The sequence below is a fragment of the Mytilus californianus genome, unplaced genomic scaffold (assembly GCF_021869535.1).
Source record: "Mytilus californianus isolate M0D057914Y unplaced genomic scaffold, xbMytCali1.0.p SCAF_14, whole genome shotgun sequence".
In the NCBI taxonomy this organism is placed as follows: domain Eukaryota; kingdom Metazoa; phylum Mollusca; class Bivalvia; order Mytilida; family Mytilidae; genus Mytilus; species Mytilus californianus.
In genome coordinates this window covers 13,554,670-13,580,849 of record NW_026262626.1, presented here as the reverse complement: position 1 = coordinate 13,580,849, position 26,180 = coordinate 13,554,670, and the positions used below count along the sequence as shown (strand labels likewise).

The 26,180-nt window shown below is 33.3% G+C and overlaps 1 protein-coding gene across 1 annotated transcript; it reads left to right on the top strand.

Annotated features, from left to right (window-relative positions):
- The first annotated feature begins 15,121 nt into the window (after nucleotides 1–15,121).
- On the top strand, nucleotides 15,122–18,791 carry LOC127724245 (neurotactin-like). The gene is made up of 3 exons (XM_052231174.1): nucleotides 15,122–15,847; nucleotides 16,626–16,944; nucleotides 18,712–18,791. Exons 1-3 carry the CDS (start codon nucleotides 15,224–15,226, stop codon nucleotides 18,789–18,791), a joined length of 1,023 nt encoding a protein of 340 aa, XP_052087134.1. The 5' UTR covers nucleotides 15,122–15,223.
- Nucleotides 18,792–26,180: the final 7,389 nt, after the last annotated feature.

Below are 26,180 nucleotides of genomic sequence, written 5' to 3'. Positions count from 1 at the left end.
AAATTTACAGTCTGTTGGATGGTTTTGTTATCGTGGTTTGACTTGTGGTTATGGAATATATGTGTCACAAATCATCACGAATATGTTTCAATTGTCGTAATTGCAATCTTGTCAACTTTTCTCCGTTTGTGACATCCCACAATGAGACTTAACACCGATGCACTCCGGTTGCAACATGTGGAATATAATTTGTTTTTTCTTCCTTATCACCTAAGATCATCTGTGCCTTTTTGTTAAATTCATGTTTCTCAGGCTTCAGTTTTCTGTTTAGTGATTGATATAATGTTATTTGTCTTATCGTTGTTTTGACAGTTGGTTTTTGGCATGGTATTGTCGGTTTTTCTTCGACTTACTCTTTACTTCTAGAATTTCTTATGCTTCTTTTTATGTTCATAAATATGGCTTCGTGAGCGAATTTCTTGCATCAAAAAAAAATTTTTGAAACAAATATTGTGCTTTTATCTGATATCTACTTTTGTTCTCACAAACCAATTTTAAAGATTTGCTTTAGAAGACATTTCTTAATGATAGTTACACTGGGTGACTTTGAAAGATTTATCATCTATTGCTATGCATAACCTTCCATTATTCGAGTCCAGAATCCAATCAAAATGCTTTATGTTGATTTGTTGTGTATCACCTATGCAAATTTTACGATGACCTATAGTAGTTGCAAACCTTCTACGTCATTTGGTCTCTGGTGGAAGTTATCTCTTTGGCAATCATTTCACATAAACTTATTTTTATATACTAAGTTTGATAGTATCACGTCTTAAAAACAGAAAATTAAAAATATGTTAACATTATGAATGCGTACAGTTGCGGAAAAAATCCAACTTTAGTTATATCTCATAAAGGAATAGGGAGATTATTCAAAACTCATTGTGTAGTTAGGTGATAATTTTGTTTATGAATATATTGGATTTTTGTTTTCAAATATTTCATTTAAACTCTGTATTGCTGAAGACTATTTTTCAAAAACTTTCAAAACTGAGTGAAACAGATACAGGAATGGTAAACTTTGCCTTACTTTGTTTAAATTTGAAAAATAAAGCAGAAACGTCATTTGTTCAATTAACCATCTTAGTTTTATATTATGCATAAACCATAATTTTAAGGTGCAACTGGTCAAGAAGCGGCCGGACTTGAACCCGACACATTGAAATTTAAACAGTTGGACATGGGATACAAATACGTCCACACGTATCTTAAACATTTCCCGGAAATATTTCTGCCAACGCTTTACACTTGAGGTAGGAAGCGGAGCATACCAATACACAACCATGACGACAGATTTGAGAATCACTTGTCCAAATTGTATTATGACAGATATACTCAGTAAGTACTTTAGATCTCCAGTTTATCTATACGTTTTAACAATGTGGCCATCCCATCCTGTTAATATAGTTCGTGTTCCGTTAAAGGCTCAGTGCGCATGTCACATATGGAACGCCGTTGCATTTTTCGGCTTTATATGTAGCTAGTACAAACCTATAAATTTTGATCATACTTTTGAGAAACCTATTTAGAAGGAAATGGTTCATTTTGCCAAGGCAGGAAAACCATATACACAAAATCGGGAGACGTACCTTACCATTATTGGACTTCTGGTAACAGATGTGATGGTTTTGGTGTCGTATCATTCGGAAATGTGCAGTTTTTAGAACGTCAATAATTTCGTTTGTTGCGGATGGATAATAAAGAAATCAAAATATACTGTATTAGTATAACGTTTCAATTTGCATACACTTCATTAAGACATGTAATATATAAATACTATTTTGTGTTATTTACATACAAGATTTGTGTTCTTTTATGAAATAATGGCATCAACCATTTTTTTTTATTTTATCTTTCTGGCAATTACACAGAAGAGCACTAATGAAAGCCATTGTCTATATGTACTAAGCTTTTCTGATACTATATACAATTTTAATTTTGTACGTACATGTCGTAAATTGAAATTTAAATAGGTAAAGAACAAAATCAGATGTAAAAAAAGTAAAAGCAACACAAATATGATATTTATAACAATAATGGAAATATTGGAAAGAAGAATAAGAAAAGATCAAACAGACGATAACGTAACTGATAGATAAAGAAAAAAACTTTTTTTTCTCACAAGAAAACTCTCATTAGATATTTGAAAGTCTAAATTTTTAATGCGAAATGCATATGTTAATGTAACGAGACATAAAGGAAACATGTAACGTCTCTTCATTTTATTTGATTTTTGGTGTTTTAACGCCACTTTTATGCACCGCTTTTGGGCTATTTCGTGGCGGCCAGTTTTTATTGGTGGAGGAAGCCGGAGTGCCCGGAGAAAACCACCGACCTTCGATAGGAAAACTGACAATCCTAGTCAATTAAAATTGGAGTCGAGTGCACCCGCACGAGCTAGGTTCGAACTCACAACCTCAGTGTTGACTGGCTAGTGATTACAGTAGTAACTACTTAGACCACTCTGCCACCGAGGCCCCTCGTCTCTACATAAAGTATGAGTAAATGAAGACAAATTACTTTTATAAATGGGTAAATTGGCTAAAAAAGCAAATCATGTCTAAGGAAGCAGATTTGTTTTTAAAATGCACGAAATGTTGCTATTTGTTCACTTTTAAAAGTCTGGATAGTCGTAACATTTGTATCTGTTGCTTTTTGTTTTGTTTCCTTTAGAAAAAAGTAATTTGAGTTATGTTTCTTGGGTCGATGCTCCTGAAAATGTTTATTTTCAAATAAAATCTTTGTTGTATCAACAAGGAAACCTGACGTTAAATTGAAATGAACTTCAACAAATGAAATAAAAAATAAACCCGTGAAAACAAATCATGCGAAACAGACGTCTATGAATTTGTCCGTATTTAAAACATTTCTTATTTACGATACACATGGCTAAATAGGTGGCAAGTCATACATTAGACTTGTTTGCTCGAAGAAACTTATTATTTTGTAGGCGATGCAACATTTAATAAAGATCACAAAATATAACATATCATTTTAGTCAAACACAAATTGATCTATACACTAAATAAACACAACATGCTGTAAATAATATACTGTGCAGAAGGTATGGTACTTAAAAGTTAATTTGAGCATCTCGATACATACTATCGGACTATTGTAGTACTACAAAACCTCGCCCATAAAAGCGCCAAGGAAATGTTCGTGCAGTTAAACCAGTACTAACAAACCTGGTTTTTCAAGAAGTCTTAAAATTGATAGAAAAGGTCAAATCCAAAAATAAATAAAGAAATAAATAAATTATGCTTGAATTATTTCAATTATTTGCTTGTAAACTAGTTGATAAATTTTTGAAGTAAATTGTTTTCTCAATTTTGTGTGTATTTCAAACCTGATAGAAATAAAAGGTTTTCTCTTTATTTTAGATACTTTATATAGGTTTAAAAGGGTCCTGTTTGACAAGGGATATCCATGTAGTAATACTAGGGGGTTCTCAACGACAAAGAATACGGTACTTAAACATGAATTTAAGATAAATCCGAATTTGGTTTGTTTCAACTGCGGACCCGTTTCCCCTTTCGCCATCTGGATTCGCAGAACTTTGTGTTTAAACTGAAGATTTTCCTTGACTCTTGAACAATAAATATCTAACCTTATTGTTTGCTGTCATGACAGTGAAAAATTTGTTTTTACAAATTGAGACTTGGTGCTATTTGAAACGTCTGTCATTTCGAATAATCGACGGTATGTTTGTTTTAGATTACGTTTATTACCTTTCCGTTCGTCAATATTCCAAAGGGACAATTTTCACAAGAATCCAGTTATTTTCTGAAACAAGAGGTCAAAATCAATTTACAATGTTGTGAGAAAAAAATGTACAAGCAGTCTCCATGCAAATCAATTTCAAGGTTAGGTAAAATTGATATTGTTTATTTCTCATCAGAAAACACTGCTTGCAGTCCTCTCAGAATTTTCGGGGAATGGCTACTTAATTGCTTCTGACAGAACAATTGTCCGGTTTATATTTGATAAGGGACTGAATGTCACAATCAGTTTGTGTTTTTGAACAGACATCACTGACTGAAATCTCTGGCCTATTACTCTAGTTTGCGTTGATATAGTGTTTCTGATCGTGTTCAGTTACCAGTGACAGCTGTGCAAGTTAATAGTGCGATAACAAGAGTCGATAGGTATTTCGTATTTAATTTTCCATAAACTATTAGTTCAATTTTGATTAAAACTCAACTTTGATTGTATCAGGCCTAAAAACGAGGGAAGATCGAGTTTTACAGAACCCTTTCGTGTTGAATATAACTAAGTTGATATTTTTCTGACAAAGATCTAATTGTGTTTTTATACTGTAGCTAACAATGAATACAATTATAACAATCAAAATAGCACCTCAAAAATAAAACTTATTTCCACACATAACCATCTTTGTAAACACATCTAGTAACAAAATATATATTCGGATACCGCCCTGACTCATATTTAAATATGAATGAAAATATCTCAAAATATATTAATTTGACAGTTTTTGTAGTTTTGCATTAAATACAAAAAGTTCGAAGCCCAAATGCAAAAATGCAAGGCAAAATTATAAAATATAAAAGTTGATGTCGGACAGGCTAACCTCAATTTCTTATGAACACTTGGAGAATAACAAATGGTAGATTTGTAATACTTTATGTAAAAAAGCACTGGTCATTAGGGATACCGGCGTCGCCTATACATAATATAATTTTCCTTTTCTTGTCCATTGATGTCCTTGTTTGTCTACAGATGTAAACATTTTTCACTGACAAATATACTCCAAGGATTTAGATATTATCTTACAAATCCTAAAATGTGATTTATGTAAGCAGTCTGTCATAGAAAATGGATATCTAAGTGGCAACATTTCTAAAACCGGCAATCGAATTCTTTCAATGTTCGTTGTTTAAAGAAGGTAAAGTAAATTGCTACTATCTCTAAGACTGCGCTGAGTAATCAGTATGTCTTGGCTATTAGACACAGCAGACAATGAAGACAAATCTTGATGCTTTAAGAAGTAGCGATTACATATAGTTTAAATTGTCCGTGCACAAAAACAAATTAGAACGATGAATACGATTACGAAACGACGCATGTAGTTATTGAATGATCACAGGTCAATGTAGATGTCTTATCATTTCTACATAAGTAGTTATTCAAAACGACATTGACCAAACTGAATTATAAGGTTTTTCAAAGGCGAAAACTGTATGTTACGCTGACTTTTTTGCCTCTGGTGGGGTTTCCAGTCAAAGTTTAATTTTTTAATTCTTATATCTCATTTGTTTTTATGGGGTATGCCTTGTGTATCGTATGTTTGTTTCATCATACACTGCCCTTCTAAATATTGCTTCTACATGTTGTCATATCTCATTTAAAATAAAAAATATACTTACGCATCCAGAGTTCTATATATTATTTCCAAATATTGATGAGAGTTAGTTCGATTTCGAATTTTAATATAAAATTAACAAAGCAAAGCAAGATACCTCGTTGATGAGTAGGACGAAGAAGCAATACAACATTTCGACACTTTTCTATCAAGGTTCGTTCCCTCATCGGCGAGTCAGAAACTACAGAACTATATTATTTTACTCCTAATTAACGATGATGGCAATTTGAATCCAAAAAATGACATTCATATTGGTGATTTAGAATCTGTTCAAAGTTTTGATGTTTTTACCTTATCTACCACTTTGCCTCATAATCTCATTAAGAAAAAATTCACATACCTAATCAAATGGGCATTTAAAAAGTAAGAATGCAAATATATATGTTCAAACTCTTTTATGTCATATTTTAGTAACACCAATCAAAAGAACTATGTTAATTTGACCTGGTTTGATACGATAACTGCACTTTAATTTTTATATTTGTGTTGTCTAAAGAGATTCCGTATATCGTCAAGTTATCGAAATTCCAATGGGGACTAATTGCACCACTTATTGCGGACCTGTTTCTGTATTGTTACGAGTTACAATTTATTACTAAATTGACCCATCGAAACAACATCTGATACAAAAATTCAATAACACTGTTAGATATTTGGATGATATATTGGCTCTCAATAAGGATGACTTCAGTATGTACACTAAAGAGATTTATCCTGCTGAACTGACTTTGAATAAAGCTAATACTAACAATGAACACTGCCCTTTACTGGATCTTGATATCTTTATCTTTAACGGGAAGCTTAATACCAAAATGAACGATAAAAGAGATGATTGTTCATTTCCTATTGTTAATTATCCATTTTTAGATGGTGACGTTCCCTTGTCACTATCTTATAGTGTTTATATATCTCAGCTTGTTCGATTCGCTTGTGTATGTAACAACGTATTTGATTTAAACGAAAGAAATCTATGTATTACTGAAAAATTATTACACCAGGGTTTTCGATATCACAAACTTGTCAAAAGATTTACTAAATTTGATCCAATTCTAGCAGTGTAGCAATTTCTGTTTGCAATTTATCATATCTGAATACTGTAAGAATGCCTTCGCAAAATGAAAATTATCAATTCCCGTTCCGATAAAAAGAGATTATTTCAATATTCCAATTTTTAACTTTGTATGCTTACAAAAAGACACCTTTGCAGCAATATCTGCATATGGTGTTAAACCACCGAGTCGATACGATAGTCACAGAGTCTATACGATATTTCATGCTTTGCATTCCACTAGGATTTCTTTGGCAGAGGGTAGCTTTGTACAAGGAAGAAATTGTACCAAATTAAGTTAGAACTGCTTTTCCTACCAGACACTAAACTAAACCGACGGTTATTTGTAGGTTTTGTGCTGATAACATTTTTGGTTTTTATGTATTGTTTTTGACTTGGTTCTTTTTTTTTATTTTTCGCAAGGTTATTGAATGTCTATTGCGGCTGATGCCTTTGTATTGTCACTTTGTATATTCCTACGTTTTTAATTCTTCTTTAAATATAGTGCGGAAGCGTGTTGCTCCAACATTATAACTTAGAACTTTTTCACATTTGCGACTATGTAGGGAATCTCCTGCATTGTAAATATTTTTTTTTGCGAAGTCGATCTCCTCATCTAGTTCTTAAGCTGTATACTGTTTGTAAGTTTTGATAACCACAATCAATGGAAACGATTAAAACTTGATCATGTGTTGATGAAGTAAATTTACTGAGCCACATTTTCTAGCGAATTCTTCAATAGAATTTAAGACGATAGTTCTTATTGATGTTTGATTAAAATAAACATGATCATCCGTCTCATTTTCTTGCTATACAACAATACAACAATACTATGTATATTTATAAATAATCTGTAATATCTAATAATAAATTCACGTACATGTTTTGATCCACCCTTATCAGAAATGTTTTATGAAAGTTTTGTTAGATTTATTTCTTACTGGTTAAATTTGAATTTTTCTTTTTTAAAGAACTACATAGTCTTGTAGGCTCTTTAGTATTGAATAAAAAAAAAAAACTCAAATCAAACCTAAATGTTGTTTGGGGGGGAGGATGCTCGTCAGTATTTTGAATATTATTTGCATGACATTGAAGTACATTCTTCGCTTCGCTTATCGTGTTAGTATGAGGTCGTAATTAGAGCAAAAACATTAATCAAGGACATATTAAAACTACGAAAGGTTCTTACATATTTCAAAAGGAATGGCTACTCGCGTAATTCACCTTAAATGGCTCTTTCATCCGATTGTCACTGATGTTAAATACTAAATTACCTCTCACAAATACTGCCAGTTTCAATTAAATTCTATTATTAGACTAAATAAAATATCTTAGAAAAGTTCTTTCTAATAACTTTTGATCTTGTTTTCCTGAAGTATTCAACTTGTGTGTGTACCATTGCCAGCATTTTCCAGTAGTAGCGAAATCGCATTTTAACACTGCTTTCTAAATTATGTGCTGTCTTTTATACCGTTTCCTTATATTTGTAGTTATCTACCCGAATTATTCAGTCCCTCCCCGTAATCAATCTTTCCTACTTGCGTTCAAAGAGCAGCGAAATAGAACTACTGAATAAGTTAGGTTAGTGGTTATCATGTTAGGAGGTTACCTGTTCGATTTTTTTATTGTGTGGTCTACTTTTACGAGAAATTGTCTAGATAGGCACAAGTTCCGGAAGCTGGGTACGCAAGTAAAACTGGTTTAACCTCAACACATTTTGTGCCTGTACCAAATCGTTTTATCTAGAACATTTGTTGTTCGTTGTTGTTTGTCTGGTTTTTTTTCTGAGGGAATTTAATGATTGGGGATATCCATTGTCGTGTCAAATATTTGATTGTTCTTGTTATCGTTTTTACGTATTACACATTCATATAAAATACTGCAAAACCTCTACTCGATTTTTATCTGGAACGATTAAATCCCTAAGCGTCCGAGTTCTAGCATTAAAAGTGACAAACACAAGGTACAATGTTTCCTACATGTAACCGACAGACTTTTATATCATTTAAAGCATCTTTTGATGCCTATCTGCTGTTTTCTTGTGATGTATAAACACATCCAATAGGTATGTTAGATTGATGAACAATATATTGCATTTAATCCATTGAAAAAGTCGTTATCTTTTTTATGCAATTGAAATGTTGTTCCATAACCGACCTTCACTTAGATTGTATGTTTTCTTTGCTCGTATCGTTATCACATTTTTGCTTGCTTAAATGTGTGCATTTTGAAGAGGTCTCTGTGGTATTGACAACTATCGCTTTCTAGAATTGCTTTAAAAGGCTCCATTTGCTCTGTAATTTATTTAAACGTTATGTTTTATACCATTGTTCATTCATGGAAAGCCCTTTTCGGATTTTTTCTTACTCGATTCTCATCTTGAGAGCTTTAAGAGCTGTTTTCATTGATTGTGTTGTATCTTTACAGCGAACTGCTCATTGACACTTTACTGCCTTTTCCGTCTACGTATGCTTTGCCAAACTGCTTCATCGTTATAGAGACCAAACAACAATAGGTTTTTCGCCATAGAGTCCTAGATTACTGAAGTTTTGAAAATGTCCAAGTTCAACGTGGAAGTCTATTTTAAACTATCCATGAGGAAATATTCAAGCTTTTCTTCACAGTTATCATTTCTGTTCACTTTACCCTAAAAAAAAATCAATTGTTTTTCAGCATTCTGTATTTAATATCTAGCATGCTATCCTCAAGTTGTTAAAATAATTATTCAATAGATCGTTTTGTTTCTATCCTCTTTTAAAGGTTTTTTTTCACTTCAAATTTTTATTTTTTTACATTCTTTTCAAATAGCAAATCCCTCGTTGATAGATTATCAGTTTAAGTGTTTTCTATTTCCGTAATTTAATTTTGAAGTACTTTTGACAAATCGAACGATTTATCTTTCCCAAATTTTCCTTCCTTTTAAATTTTTAGCTGTTCGTCCATTCTATCTCGATCTATTCACAGTTCAAGAGATGATTGCTTTGTGTTTACATAAATCTTTTCCATGTTATCTGAAAGAGAAAGTAGGAGACTGCAAGGTCAACGATCATAACACTACACACAGGAACTGTGTCAAACTTTGACGGACACATTGTTTAAATTTACACCAATTCACGATGGAAAACGCTGTAGTAATACTCCTACTATCTCTTATTGTTATCATGATGTCAATTATGATTGTGAAACCGAACGAAAACTTCTACACATGGAGGAGAAACTTCTCAAACAGGTAGTCATATCAAATCCAGCAGGTAAATATTGAATAACAGATTAACAAACTTTGGACATTAAGCCTTTTTAGTCGCCCAGACAGTTAGCTTAATTCTAGTCGCCATTTGTTATTTTTTTCGTTTTATGCTATGGCATTGTCAATTCGTTTTCGACTTAAGAATTTGATTATTCCTAAGGTTTTTTCCGACTCCCTTTTATAAATTAGATCACATAAGCTGTATTTGGTAAAATCTTTTGGAATTTTTGGTCTCGATTGCTCCTCAACTTCGTGCTTTATTTGGCCTTTTTAACTTATTTGATTTGAGCGTCACTGATGAGTGTTTCGTGGACGAAACGAACGACTGGAGCACACACTATTAAGTCTGGTATGTATGATGAGTTTAATTAGACATGTCGTAGTTTGTCAAACAGTTTGTTGTATTCCGGTCTATTTAAGGGTTTAAATTAAGAAAATTTTGATGGGTTTACTCCAATGAGACAGTCACCCAATTGACATCTTCAGATCACCATACACGTACCACTGAATGAAAAAATGATCTAATTCAATATTATGATTAAATTCCATTTCAAGAATCAAGTCGTTTGAAGGATAAGATACTATGTATACATATAACATGTTGTGATATCATTTTACGACTAAAAACAATGAAACTCAACTTTTACATCGTTTAATGCAAAAGTATGCAAAAGAGGAAAGATTGTATTTATATAAAACCAAATATTCATCCCCGATTAAAACTCGAAAACGTAATAATGATAGCGTAATTTCTTATTATCGGCTTGAATCGGTCAAAAGAAATCGTTCATCCTGCTTGTATTTTCACCTTACCAGCTCACATTCTTTTCAAGAACTGAAAATGTTGAGCACATGCGATATTGATCTCAAACTGAGGTCATAAAGGTCGGATATAGATCAAAATGGTATCAAATTATTATTGTGCGAGTCAAAACAGCGAATTTTTGGGGGGTTATTATGATAACATAAAACTGTTATTAGATTATTTTTTTAGCTCACCTGGCCCGAAGGGCCAAGTGAGCTTTTCTCATCACTTGGCGTCCGTCGTCCGTCGTCCGTCGTCGTCCGGCGTCGTCCGTCGTCGGCGTAAACTTTTTACATTTTGAACTTCTTCTAGAGAACCACTGAATGGAATGAAACCAAACATGGCATGAATGTTCCTTATGAGGTGCTGACCAAGTGTTGTTACTTTGTAGCCAATCCATCATCCAAGATGGCCGCAAGCGGTGGACTTAGTTTAACATAGGACCCTATGGGAAATACATACAAATGTCTTCTTTTAGAGAACCACTGAATGCAATGAAACCAAACATGGCATGAATGTTCCTTATGAGGTGCTGACCAAGTGTTGTTACTTTGTAGCGGATCCATCATCCAAGATGGCCGCCAGCGGTGGACTTGGTTTAACATAGGACCCTATGGGAAATACATACAAATGTCTTCTTTTAGAGAACCACTGAATGGAATGAAACCAAACATGGCATGAATGTTTCTTATGAGGTGCTGACCGAGTGTTGTTACTTTGAAGCCGATCCATAATCCAAGATGGACGCCAGCGGGGGACTTAGTTTAACATAGGACCCTATGGGAAATACATACAAATGTCTTCTTTTAGAGAACCACTGAATGGAATGAAACCAAACATGGTATGAATGTTCCTTATGAGGTGCTGACCAAGTGTTATTACTTTGTAGCGGATCCATCATCCAAGATGGCCGCCAGCGGTGGACTTAGTTTAACATAGGACCCTATGGGAAATACATACAAATGTCTTCTTTTAGAGAACCACTGAATGGAATGAAACCAAACATGGCATGAATGTTCCTTATGAGGTGCTGACCAAGTGTTGTTACTTTGTAGCGGATCCATCATCCAAGATGGCCGCCAGCGGTGGACTTAGTTTAACATAGGACCCTATGGGAAATACATACAAATGTCTTCTTTTAGAGAACCACTAAATGGAATGAAACCAAACATGGCATGAATGTTTCTTATGAGGTGCTGACCGAGTGTTGTTACTTTGAAGCCGATCCATAATCCAAGATGGACGCCAGCGGTGGACTTAGTTTAACATAGGACCCTATGGGAAATACATACAAATGTCTTCTTTTAAAGAACCACTGAATGGAATGAAACCAAACATGGCATGCATGTTCCTTTTGAGGTGCTGACCAAGTCTTGTTACTTTGAAGCTGATCCTTCATCCATGATGGCCGCCAATGGGGGGACTTCCTTTAACATAAGACCCTATGGGAAATACATACAAATGCTTCTTCTAGAGGTGCACTGAATGGAATGAAACCAAAACATGGCATAAATGTTTCTTATGAGGTGCTGATTAAGTGTTGCTACTTTGTTGCCGAGTTACTGTTCAAGATGGCCACCAGGATTTTTTATTAAATTACAGGACCAATATTAAACCAAATTTGGCCTCACTCATTATTAGGGTATCTGTTATGATTTTAATCTATTTTTACATGATTTCCAAAACCAAAGTAGAATCAGGTGAGCGACACAGGCTCTTGAGAGCCTCTAGTTTAACTAATGTGTTATTGCAAATGTTTGGTTTAAAAACTTGCTCTCTAACTTTTACTGTCAAAATCGTCTTTTGAAACAGAAAAAAAAACTTCTACACATGGAGAAGAAACTTCTCAAACAGGAAATAGTATCAGATACAGCAGATAAATATCGATTGAGAGATTTACAAACTCTTATAGTTGATGTGTTTCTCTCAGTTTTAGTTTGTTTCCCGGATTTGTTTTAGCTTAATCAAATTATGACCATTGAACTGAAATACACACACTTTGCATAAAGCAAAAATGTACACCTTTTACCAAATATCCAAACGAATTTTACTACATACATTTGTAGATGAATATGTATACAATATTAGGTCAATGTAAGAAAAATATAAACTTTTTGTATGATGCTAAGAAACTTGGGAAGGGCGATGCGATGCCCTTCCCCCGTTTTGTACTGAGTACAAAAAAGTTTATATTTTTCTGACATTGATCTCATATTGTTTTTGTACTGCAACTTAAAATAATACATTGATAGCGATTTTAATTGTAACACAAATTTCAAACATATTTTCACGCCTAGATGAACCCCTGATTGTGGAAAAAGTGATCCATGATGAAATTGATATTGCACAAAATATAGCTTTGTTACTATATTGAGGAAATAAACACAACTAGTTGTAGTATAAAACTATTTATAAAATCGTGCTTCCAAAGCGCTTTATGGATTAATCTTCACTGGGTACGCGCAAACCTAAACAATCGAAAGCCAGGGATGTAAAAATACGTAGCCACGCTATAGGATATATACGATAAAAAGAGACTTCAACAGAATTTACAGCATTGTATATTGCGTTCCAATTGCATGAATATTATTTTCTAAAATCACCTTTTAGTACTCTCCTGAACAAAGGTTTATGATAATTCTGTCCATTTGACGATTTAATATTTCACGGACTGGCGCTCAGATTAACTAACATACGGAGCATAACCACACTATAAAGAAACCGTAAAAACAGGTGAGGTCCGGTCTGGACAGGGACATGACCAATATCTCTTCATAACTAGATGGCATTAATAATAATTGATTGACATTGGTGTTTGCTAAATGTCCAGTGTCAAATATTTCCTATCATTAATAATAATGTTTGTAATGCTTTATTTAAAGAGGACAACAAAGTTAGCTATAAAACTAATCTTCCTAAAATACATTGAAATATAACAAAAACATTGAGCATGGTTTAAGTATAACAAACAAAAAAGTACGAAATAATCAAACAAACACACAAGAAAACTTCAGATTTCTTACAAAACAGTAGTTCAGACGTGCTGTCACTTTATTCTTATTAACAAATTTCACAATAAATCAAGTCTCAATCCGAACAACTGAGATATTATGAACTATATTGAACTTTTCGGTAGGTCATGTACCGATGAAGTAATTGTTATGCCATTATTTGCCAACTACTTTTTTGTGCCTGTGCAATTAAGATAACACAAATACCATTTGTTCTTCATGTTGTGCATTTGCTTTTGTGAAATAAGGAAATAAGTTGTTGGTGGCATTTTAGATATATAGTCTGTCAAATACAAAGGCGCAAACTATATATATATATATATATATTATCGGTAGGAGCTTAATTATATTTTTTTGAAATTTGGATTATCTCCCTGTTAACATCTGCCTATTTTGACCGCTGAGGTGAAATCTCCTTATTTCTTCCTCTTTTATATATGTTACATAATTATCAGATGATTTTCCTGTTAAATGTAACAAAATAAAATTGAGAATGGAAATTGGGAATATGTCAAAGAGACAACAACCCGACCAAAGAGCAGAAAACAGCCGAAGGCCACCAATGGGTCTTCAATGCAGCGAGAAAATCCCGCATCCGGAGGTGGTCCTCAGCTGGCCCCTAAAAAAAATTGTGTGCTAGTTCAGTGAAAATGGACGTCACACTAAACTCCAAAACATATAAATGAACTAAAATTAAAAAAACATACCAGACTACCAAGGCCAGAGGCTCCTGACTTGGATGCCACAAACATTGTGTGTACAATATGCTAAAATCACTTGATATTTTATTTTAGCCAACTAATTCATTAATGGTAGTAATCATTTGAAAGTTGAAAAATGTTTTAAGCATTAATGATGTAACTAAAAATACAAGGCGAAAAAGATTTTACTACAAGTCTCCCTCTCAAAAAGAAGGAAATATCACTTTAACATTAGTTTGTTTTTTACCTTTAAAAGTTGACACACTTGCATGCCATATAATTTAGAGGGAGAATAATTTTTTGTAAAAATTTTTCCTTGCTTCCAACGTAAATGAATTTTTACAAAATCCATCAAAAATAGTCATATGTAAGAGTATGTATTTGTATTTGTTTAACCGCCACTGACTTCACGCGAATAGATTGAATGAGAGAGAGAAACTAAAACAATTGCTAGTTAAAAGAATAATTTTGATAATTTTGTAATTCAAGCAAAAATATTTAGGACATTTTCAGGTTGATGGAAAGGGATGTAGCCGCTCTTTTCTGAAGGTATAGATGGAGGTTTGCAAAATAGAGACAAATGGTCAAACAATATATAAAGAATAGAGAAATGGATAAAAAATATAAAGAATAGGAAATAATGAGGTACTAAAATATAAAAAATAGAGAATAATGGTCAAAATTTATAAAGAATAGAGAAAAATGGCATAGAGAATAAAAAAATACAGAAATGAAGGACCCCCCCCCCCCCCCCCCCCCCGCCTCAATTCAGACCCTTTTGTCTGCATCTAACAGGTATAAGAATATATTGAAAATGACTTAAAAAATGTAAAGGACTGATAGATAGTTGTCTCACTGGCAACCATACCACATCTCATGATTATTATATTTATATTTATATTTAGACCACTGTCAAGGTTTCAACTTGGCAAGGACACTGAAACACGTGGAAAGATTATCTAAGTGTGTCACAACTTCAAGTACAAGTGTCATCGAGATCTACAATTATAGATGTGTAACAAAATATAATGAAAGTTTTAACATTAATATATCTCATATATATTATAGTTGTGAATAGCGGGGTTTCTCAACAACAACCGGTGGTATCAACAGATTGTGGTCCTGTTTTAGGAATTAATTCCACAGCCTTTGTATTCAAGGGAATCCCATATGCCGTTCCACCTTTACGTGATCTACGATGGACTCCTCCACAGGCCCTGAGCAAAACTGGTGGAACATGTTGGGCAGGAACATTCAATGCATCAACATTTGGAAACACGTGCATACAACGAAATGAAGACAATTCAAGCGAAATTATAGGTAATGAGGACTGTCTCTATCTCAATGTATGGACGCCGACGCTAAACTCCAGCGCTAATCTACCAGTTATGGTGTGGATACATGGTGGAAGTTTGCAGTTATCAAATGGAAACTGGCCGACTTTTAGCCCAACTTCAAAACTTGCAAACTCGACAAACGTCGTTTATGTCAGCATGAATTATCGTCTTCATGCCTTCGGTTTTATGGCTTTGGATATTTTGACAGCTCGGTCGGCACATAGATCGTCTGGAAATTATGGATTCATGGATCAACAACTTGCACTTCAATGGGTGCAACGGAACATCAAAAACTTTGGCGGAAACCCTGATTTGGTAAGTTAAAGCACTTCAATCGGTGTAAAAGAAAAAAATCGACGAAAATCGGGATGCGGTAAGTTAAGGGTTAAGCTTGATTAGTTATTGGTTGTGTAATGTCCAGTTGCCAATGTTACAACCGTATACCATAGAGGAGGATGAAGGAGAAATACAACAAAAGCCTGTTTTATCAGAAGGAAAACTGATGAATATGTAATTATTAAGCTTCGTCCTACTTAACGTTAAAGTAAAGTTGTATATAAAGGTCACTGACGAGACTGGGGAATATTGGCCTTAGTAGAGAGAAGACCTTTGAAATAAAGTTCAAATTACATAGTTATTATAACAAAGGGTTAAGACAAGACAGGTTTTCGATTAATGCATGTGACCGTAAGCTTTATTACAGGTTTTACTGTACTTGCTTTTTTAGATTGTGGCATAAGTCTAAAGTCTGGAAGAGAATATCAAACTGATCTTTCTGAATTGTGACTGTTAAACCTCAGATGAAACATTAAAACACATTATTAATGTTAGTATACAATTAACAAAATAAAGGCTATGATGATGAATTATTGAAACATGCAACTTTGTTCATTTTGAAACAGCAAATAGGCATACAATACCTTTATCATATCTTTTTAGTTTTTCTCTATAATAATTACGCAAATTCCTAATTTTCATTTTATTAAAGGTTACCATGTCTAACAGTACAGGAACATTATTATCCTTTTTACACTTCTTTATATTCCTTAAATACTGAAAAAGCTAATTTATTATCTCTTTATTTTTATTTTAGGTTACCGTATTTGGTCAGAGTTCAGGCGGAACTAGCATTATAGGTCTTCTCGCATCTCCATTGTCAAAGGGACTATTTCACCGCGCATGGATGATGAGTGCGTCACCTGTTTACAATAAAACTCTAGTAGAAGCATCTAAAGATAATTTATTGTTTCTGAAAAACACAGGCTGTTCAGATATAAATTGCCTGGTTAATGTACCAGCAGATGACATTATTCATGCAATTCCATGGAACGTCTATCCTTATTGGGCTATGACGGATCAGATGGACTTGCCAATTCGTAACTACTTTGACGGGGCTATTTGTATTGTGGATGGTGAGTTAACATTTTACTGTATGCCATTTTGCCATATCTTACCATCCTTTATTTTTTGAATAATGTAGCCAAACGTACATGATACAGTATATACTAATAGATATTTGATTGATTGATTGTTTAATTTTTTGTTGTTAGCTCAACGTCCAGTGGCAAAAATGTCATGCGTTTTCAGCGCCAGTAATTTGTAAAAAATAACTAATCGAATAACTTGAATTTAGAAACATATTCAACGAGTATCCAACCGCAACAACCCACGAATACACGTAGCGCATACGTGAGTGATCAGCGTTATCATTTCGTTTTGATAAAACTCCTTTTACATCTTCTTGACACCTATTGTTGTATAGCATCCGAGGAGTGAAAATACATGGTTGATATCACGTGTAAGATATCCGTTTTTCTCTTTTGGTTGTGGCCTGTTATCTGTATCCTGCATGACGAGAAAGTACTTGTTTAACGGAGCATATTTTGAATAACTCATATCACAAACGATTTAACAAGGTTGTTTTTTTTTTAGCAATGTGGTACAACATTCTGATATTTCCTATTGGCTTTAGTTTAAGCCAATGATGACTAAAAAGACCACTTTTATCGCGCACAATAGTTTTTTTTTACTTCTGGTTCTTCGCAATTTTACCCTTACTGGACCCATTGTCTATGTATGATTGCCGATGATATCAGTAGATGATTGGCTAATTTCAGAGCTCTGGGCTATGTTGAAGGTCATAACCTTTATCATTTCTCTGGATTAATCAAAATATGCTCACAGGTGTAAGAGAAATTTATAAAGAGTTTTACTACCCAAAAATAGTTCAACCTTCAATTTTTCCTCCATTTGATCCAAGGATGCATAAATACAGCTTTTGCACATCAGTTTTGAAAGTGTTTGACATAGATATCAGAAATGTGGAAGGCACTCGAATGGGATTTTCGTCTCAAAAATGAGAATCTATTTGTTAATCTTTATAGAAACAGATTCTTATTATGGTAACCCAGCCTTATTCTGTTCTCATTCAATATGAAATCTATAACTTTTTAACTAGAAAATCGTAGAATTTCATTTCAACCAATATAATGAATTCAAATAAAATTATTTGATATTCCTGTACATATGTAATGTAACAACCATACAATTGAAAATGAAAATGCTTCATGTGTCTATATATATAGCTATCTAAAGTAGCATGATTGTAACTTTTACTACACCTTATCGCTATTCATTCCAATCCTAGTTCTGAAATTACACAACCATTTATCCAGTTGAAGGAATCTGGTCCCCTGTTTGAACAATGTAGTATGCATAAAACTTTTCAAATAGACACGTTTATACCATCGTAAACACTTCACACAAAGCATTTTTATGATTTTAATTTGTGTTTTAAGAAAGTTGATCAAAATCTATCAAAGTTTAAAAATGTTTGCTTTCTAAACTTTTCCCTCCCTCAGCTCATTACTGATGACCTTCGTTTTGCAACACTTGACCCAAACAGGAAGTTGTCTAACTGACTGTTTGTTCCGGAATGGACTTAATAGCGATAAGGTGTATACACATAATGCGATAAAAACCTAAGGAGAATTGATAGATGATAATACACAAACACGCACATAAACAAACAATAAATCATTGCCTTTATTTAAATAGTATCATATGCTTTTCGGTTCATTTTTGTAACCAACTGATTAAAGATGGTGTGATATATTGCGTAAAATTAAACGTACTTGTATTCTTTTAATTGCAAATAAAATCAGGTTAATTTATTTCAGGATATGTTGTACCCGAACCACCGTTTGAAATGTGGAAGCAGGGAAAAGGGATAGACGTCCCCGTAATTGTTGGCACGTAACTTCATATGTTAGATTATTATCGTAAATGTAACTTTGTTCAGGAATATGATACGACATTTTTTGGCGGTCTTAGATCTGTATATATAGATACAAGATTTAGTCGTCTGATCTGCAAATTTTGCGATTGTGACCTTTAACCAATTTTGACATTTAAACTGAATGTGAAATCGAATTGCATGTGATAAAATTGAGGATGGAAATAGGGAATGTGTCAAAGAGACAACAACCCGACCATAGAGTAGACAACAACCCGACCATAGAGCCGACAACAGCCGAAGGCCACCAATGGGTCTTCAATGCAGCGAGAACTCCCGCACCCGGAGGCGGGCTTCAGCTGGCCCCTAAACAAATATGTATACTGATGCATGCATAGCAGGGGAAGCTTACACTGTAGACGCCCCGGTTTTGCTCTTTTTTCGATTTAATATGTAATTCACTCAGTTATTTTACCTTTGATATATACCTTTTTAATGGACTTATGAAATTTGCTTACATCTAGATGTTATGTTCAACCTGTGCTTTTTTCTTTCATCTTCATTTATGAATATAACTATTTTGTTTGAAGCCAAATGCTTGCTGTGCTTCGTATTGGTAGAAAGTACCTAGTATAATGTCTTTATTAGGTTCGCAAATGGTTCGGAATAAATATGGCTTGTTTGAAAGTTGCAGTCAATAATTACTTCTTTCTTCCGATCAGACACTAAAACCCCAAATGATTTCCTTTCATTATGGTAATCATTCACGAAAATAAGTGTTCAAATACTCTTTGATAGTTCTCCAATGTTAAAACGATAATTGGAAAATAAATCGACAAATAATAAATTAACCAGAGGAACTATGACCTTAACAAACAATGATATCCTCCCAATTTCCAGCTCTTATAGCTTATGGTTAAGATTGTGGGACAACTTCAATAAATCATAATCAGCGCTGTTTAAGAGGAGTTCTGGACACGAAATGAGTTGACTTCAAGTAATTCATTGCCAAAGTCCATAACTTGCAATGGTAAGTGAAACCCCAAAAATGATTCGGTTTAAAAACTAAATAAGAGGTGCACAATAGAATTATATAGTTACGATTGTGAAATGACATTAACGGTAACAATCTTAATCGAAAAGATGCGCATTTCGACAATAAAGCGAATACCAAATGGGTTCTACTTAAATTCCACTAGTTCAATAAACTTTTTAGACATTTGAAATTATCCTTACATCGTTTAATCAATTCGATCGCGAAAGGAATATACAACAATAGTTTATTTAACCGTCTCATGCATTTATCTTTTGAAGGTACAACCAGTCAGGAGGTCGACCTTCACCCATCACATTCAGATATAAACAGTTGGACGTGGGATACTTATCACAAATATGTCCACACATATCTCGACACATTTCCTGGAAACATTTCTGCCAAAGCTTTAGTCTTGTACCCAGATGGTGTAGAAAGCGAAGCTTACCAATTCACAACGATGACGTCAGATTTAAGAGTAACCTGTCCAAATAATATCATGTCAGATATACTCAGTAAATACTTCAAATCTCCAGTTTATCGATACGTTTTAACTATGTGGCCATCCCAGCCCGTCAATGTAATGGGTATTCCATTCAAGGCTAAGTACGCATGTCACATGTGGGACGCCATTGCATTTTTCGGCTCCATCAGCGGCTACTACAAACCTACAAAAAGTGATCAAATCTTTGAGAAATCGATTCAGAAGGAAATGGTCCATTTTGCCACTACAGGAAAACCATATACACAAAGCTGGAAGACTTATCCAACAAGCATTGGTCTTCTTACTACAAACGTGACAGTTGTGTCGTCTTATCATTCTAAAATGTGTAATTTTTGGAATGAAAACAATTTCTTCAGCTACGCATGGATAAATTAGTAAATCTAAATGTAGTATATGCTTTCTATATTTTAATAAATTAATAAATTCAAATGACGAAGTTATATGATCAGTTTTCATAGCAATATTCATTTTAAGTTTGAGTATCAATCAATTAGTCTTGTTTTGTAGAGAGAAAACAAAAACTGCTTAAAGACATTTTCTTGTGTCAAGGATCGCTCAAAATTAAATGATTAACAAAGGAAAAAAAAAGGAATCTGTCAACTGCTAATATGTCAGATCATTTAAAGGGCAATGTTCACTGTAATAACATATCGTTTTGTTTTTAAAATGTAGATAGAAATTTAAAAAAGGCAATTGTATGTGAAAAGTGCATTTTTGTCCCGCTTATGTATACTCTACCCATTTATAGATCTTAAATTCACCAAATTCATTGTTTGTATTTCTTGATGTATAAATGCTCTATTGATCTTTTAGCTTAAGATTCAATGTTTTATAGTGCTTACAAAATAAATAAGTATTAGAAATACCGTATACTTCACGTTAAAAGTAAAGATCCTATCACGAACGTAAAGGACTCTATTTTTGCCGTATAGATAAAAGGAAATATGGCATATCTATCAAGGCGATAGAAACCTTACAACACATGCAAAATATACATACTGATATTATATGAAGGTCTTCTAAAACAAAGAGGTGCCTATCAATATGTTTAACTGTAAGTAACCCACAGTATAGAACAGATATTAAACAAGACTATTAAAGAAATAGGTCTGCCATGATTACCAAATTACATATAAAGAAATATAAGCATCAAGTTATATCTAGAGTTACCCACTGTCGAATTTCCTGTCAGGTTAAATAATGTATGTTTTATGTATATATCTAAAGGATAACATATCAATATCTGAGTAGATTAAGCTCTGTAATTATAGATTATTTGTATACGTGAGAAAATCGTAATTGACTTTTCAAAACTAATATGTTTCATCGCACCTTAGATAAATTATGACGTTATGATTGGATCCATATGGGGTCAGTAGATTTCATAATGGGGTTCATGACGTCACGCATACTAATAATAGTGACTTTATCTATTGATGTTATTGTATTGCTTATTTTTGTACATAACAGATTCTAAATATGTTAAGGCTATGCAGTATAGCAAGGATGTCATATGTCGTTTCAGAATTTATAAACTAAAGACCATGGGAAGTTTTATTTGTACGTAAACAAAAATCAAGCAAACCTTACTACTCGACAATTGGTTGATTTTTTATTGTTGATCACGTGGCTATAGCGTTGAAAATATTGCCTAGAAAATTATTTTTAAATGATGAATTTATTTTATGTCCATATATTATATAACGTAGCAGAACCAATAAGTTTAACTTGATTTACCAAAGTAGATTTTAATTTACAACTCATGATTTATTTTGACCATAGTGAGAACATACACTTCTGCCGCTTATCTTGATTTATATTTAGGAATTGACAATGTTGGCCAGGGTCGATTGAAAACTTCAACTTAACGACAAAAAGAGACGATTTCAGTATAGCTATTGTGAACTATCGTCGTATATTGAATCCAGCAGCTCCTTCACATGGAGTATATACCCCCCCCCCCCCCTTTGATACGATATTCCAGAGCTTGCGTTTCTGATCATGTTTTCCTTGACGATAATAACAAGGAAGCTATTCAACCATGGTTAACTGGTGGTAAAGTTACAGTCGTCTATCGGATGGTTTTGTCATCGTGGTTTGACTTGTGGTTATGAAATGTCTGTGTCTCAAAGCATCACGAATTTGTTTCAATTGTCGTAACCACAATCTTGTCCACTTTTGTGACGTCCCAAAATGAGACCTATCACCGATGCACTCCGGTTGTAACATGTGGAATATGATCTGTTTATTCTTCCTAATCACCTCAGATCATCTGTATTTTTTGGTTAAATTCATGTTTCTCAGGCTTTAGTTTTCTGTGTAGTGTTTGATATACTGTTGTTTGTCTTGTCGTTATTTTGATACATTGTTTGTAGTTGCCATTGTATTGTCGGTTTTTCTTCGACTTACTGTTTACTTCTCAAATTTCTTATGCTTCATTTTAAGGTCAGAAATGTAGCTTCGTGTGCGAATTTATTGCATCAAAAATAAGATTTCGAAACAAATACTGTTCTTTTTTCTGATATCTTGTTTTGGACTCAAAAACCAATTTTTAAATATTTGCTTTAAAAGAAATTTCTTCATATAGTAAAATCTCTTTATGATAGTTACTTTCTATGGGTAGTCATAATTTTAAATTGCAGTCACTATTATTTACTATCTTCCAATTAGACAGTAAATAACCGGTAACGGTAATTTACCGATGTTCAAATATCGCAGATCCATTTTGAGAAAACAAATCAATAAAAAGGGGTCTAATCGAATGAGCACCAATTGAAGCTACAATGGGTGACTTTGAGAGAGTAATCATCTATTGCTATGCATGAACCATCCATTATTCGAGTCCAGAATCCAATCAAAATGCTTTCTTTTGATTTGTTAGTATGCAAACCTTCTACGTCATTTGGTCTTTGGTGGAAGATATTCTTATTTTTGTATAGGGGCCTCGGTGGCCGAGTGGTCTAAGTAGTTACCACTGTAATCACTAGCCAGTCAACACTGAGGTTGTGAGTTCGAACCCCGCTCGTCCGGGTGCACTCGACTCCAATCTTAATTAACTAGGATTGTCAGTTTTCCTATCGAAGGTCGGTGGTTTTCTCCGGGCATTCCGGCTTCCTCCACCAATAAAAACTGGCCGCCACGAAATAGCCCAAAAGCGGTGCTTAAAAATTGATTATTTTTATATACTAAGTTTGATAGTATCACGTCTTAAAAACACAAAATTAAAAATATGTTAACATTATGAATGCGCACAGATGCGTAAAAAATCCAATTTTTGTTATAAAGGAATAGGAAGATTATTCAAAACTCATATTGTACAGAGAAGTGATCAAATATTTATGAATATCTTGCATTTTTGGTTTTTAAATATTTCATTTAAACTCTGTATTGCTGAAGATTATTTTTCACAACCTTTCAAAACTGAGTGAAACAGATACAGGAATGGTAAACTTGGCCTAACTTTTTTTAAATTTGAAAAATAAAGCAGAAACGACATTTGTTCATTTAACTGTCTTAGTTTTATATTATGTATAAACTATAATTTTAAGGTACAACTGGTAAAGAAGCGGCCAGACTTTAACTCGTCACATTGAGATTTAAACAATTGGACATGGGATACTTATCACAATACGTCCACACGTATCTTTCCCGGAAATATTTCTGCAAACGCTAAACACTTCGGGTAGGAAGCGGAGCATAACTTTACACAACGATGACGACATATTTAAGAATCACTTATGACAGATATACTCATTAATATTTTTAAATCTCAAGATTATCTATACGTTTTAACAATGTGGCCTTCCCATCCCGTTAATATAGTTGGTGTTCCGTTAAAGGCTCAGTACGCATGTCATATGTGGAACGCCGTTGCATTTTTCGGCTTTGTATGCAGCTAGTACAAACTTACAAATTTTGATCATAGCTTTGAGAAATCTATTCAGAAGGAAATGGTTTATTTTGCCACGACAGGAAAACCATATACACAAAATCGGGAGACGTACCTTACTATTATTGGACCTATGGATACAGATGTGATGTTTTTGGCGTCGTATCATTCGGAAATGTGCAATTTTTAGAACGTCAATAATTTCGTTAGTTGCGGATGGATAATTAAGAAATCAAAATATATTGTACTATTACGTTTCAATTTGTTTACACTTCATGTATACATGTAACGGTATAAATACTATTTTCTTCTTATTTACATGCAAGATTTGTGTTCTTTTATGAAACAATGGCATAATGTATGTTTTTTTTTTTCTGGCAATAACACAGAAGAGCACTAATGAAAGCAATTGTCTATATGTATTAAGCTTTTCTGATACTAAATACATTACTGATTTTGTACTTACATGTCGTAAATTGAAATGTTAATGGGTAAAGAACAAAATCAGATGTAAAAAATTTGGCAACATAAATATCATATTTATAACAATAATGAGAATAATAGAAAGAACAAACAGAAGATAACTTAACTGATAAATAAAGAAAACACCTTTTTTATAATAAAACTCCGATTAGAAGATTGAAAGTGGAAATATATATTGCGCAATGCAAATGTTATTTTAACGAGTCATTACAGAAAATATGTAACGTCGCTACATAAAGTATGAGTAAATAAGGATGAATTACTTTTATAAATGAGTAAATTGGCTGAAAAGACAAATCATGTATAAGGAAGCTGATTTTTGTTTTTAAACGCAAGAAATGTTCTTATTTGTCACCTTTTAAAAGTCTGGATAGTCAAAACAGTTGTATCTGTTCCTTTTTATTTTGTTTCATTTAAAAAAAGATTATTTGAGTTATGTTTCTTAGGTCGATGCTCCTGAAAAAATCTTTATTTTCTAATAAAAACTTCGTTGTATTAACAAGGAAACTTGACGTTAAATTAAAATGATCTGCAACAAATGAAATATAAAAAAAACCGTGAAAACAAATCATGCGATGCAGACGTCTATGAGTTTGTCCGAATTTAAAACATTTCTGATTGATGATATACATGGTTAAAAAGGTGGCAAGTCATACATTAGACTTGGTTTGCTCGAAGAAAATTGTTTTGTAGGCGATGCAACATTTAATAAAGATTACAAAATATAAATATCATTTTAGTCAAACACAAATCAACTACACTAAATCAACACAACATGCTGTAAATAATATACTGTGCAGAAGGTATGGTACTTAAAATTTAGTTCCTCGATACATACTATCTGACTTACATATTAGTACAAAACCTCGCCAACAGTAGCGCCATAAAATGTCCGTGCAGTTAAAACATTACAACTCAATGACGTATAATTAAGATACTAACAAAACTGGGTTTTCAAGAAGTCTTAACATTAAGAAATATATACATTATGCTTGAATTATTTCAATTATTTGCTTGTAAACTAGTTGATAGATGTATTTAAGTATATTGTTTTCTCAATTTTGGGTGTATTTCAAAACTATTAGAAATAAAAGGTTTTTCTTTATTTTAGATACTTTATATATGTTTGAAGGGGTCCTGTTTGACAAGGGATATGCATGTAGTAATATTAGGGGGATCTCAATGACAAAGAATACGGGATTCAAACATGATTTTAAGATAAATCCGAACCTGGTTTGTCTCATCTGCGGACCCCATTTCCCTTTCAACTTCTGGATTCGCAGTTGCATTTAAACTGAAGATTTTCCTTGACTCTCGAACAATAAATATCTAACCTTATTGTTTGCTTTCATGACAGTGCAAAATTTTTGTTTACAAATTGAGACTTAGTGCTATTTGAAACGTCTGTCATTTCGAATAATCTACGGTATGTTTGTTTTAGACAACGTTGATTACCTTTCCGTTCGTCAATATTCTAAAGGGACATTTTTCACAAGAATCCAT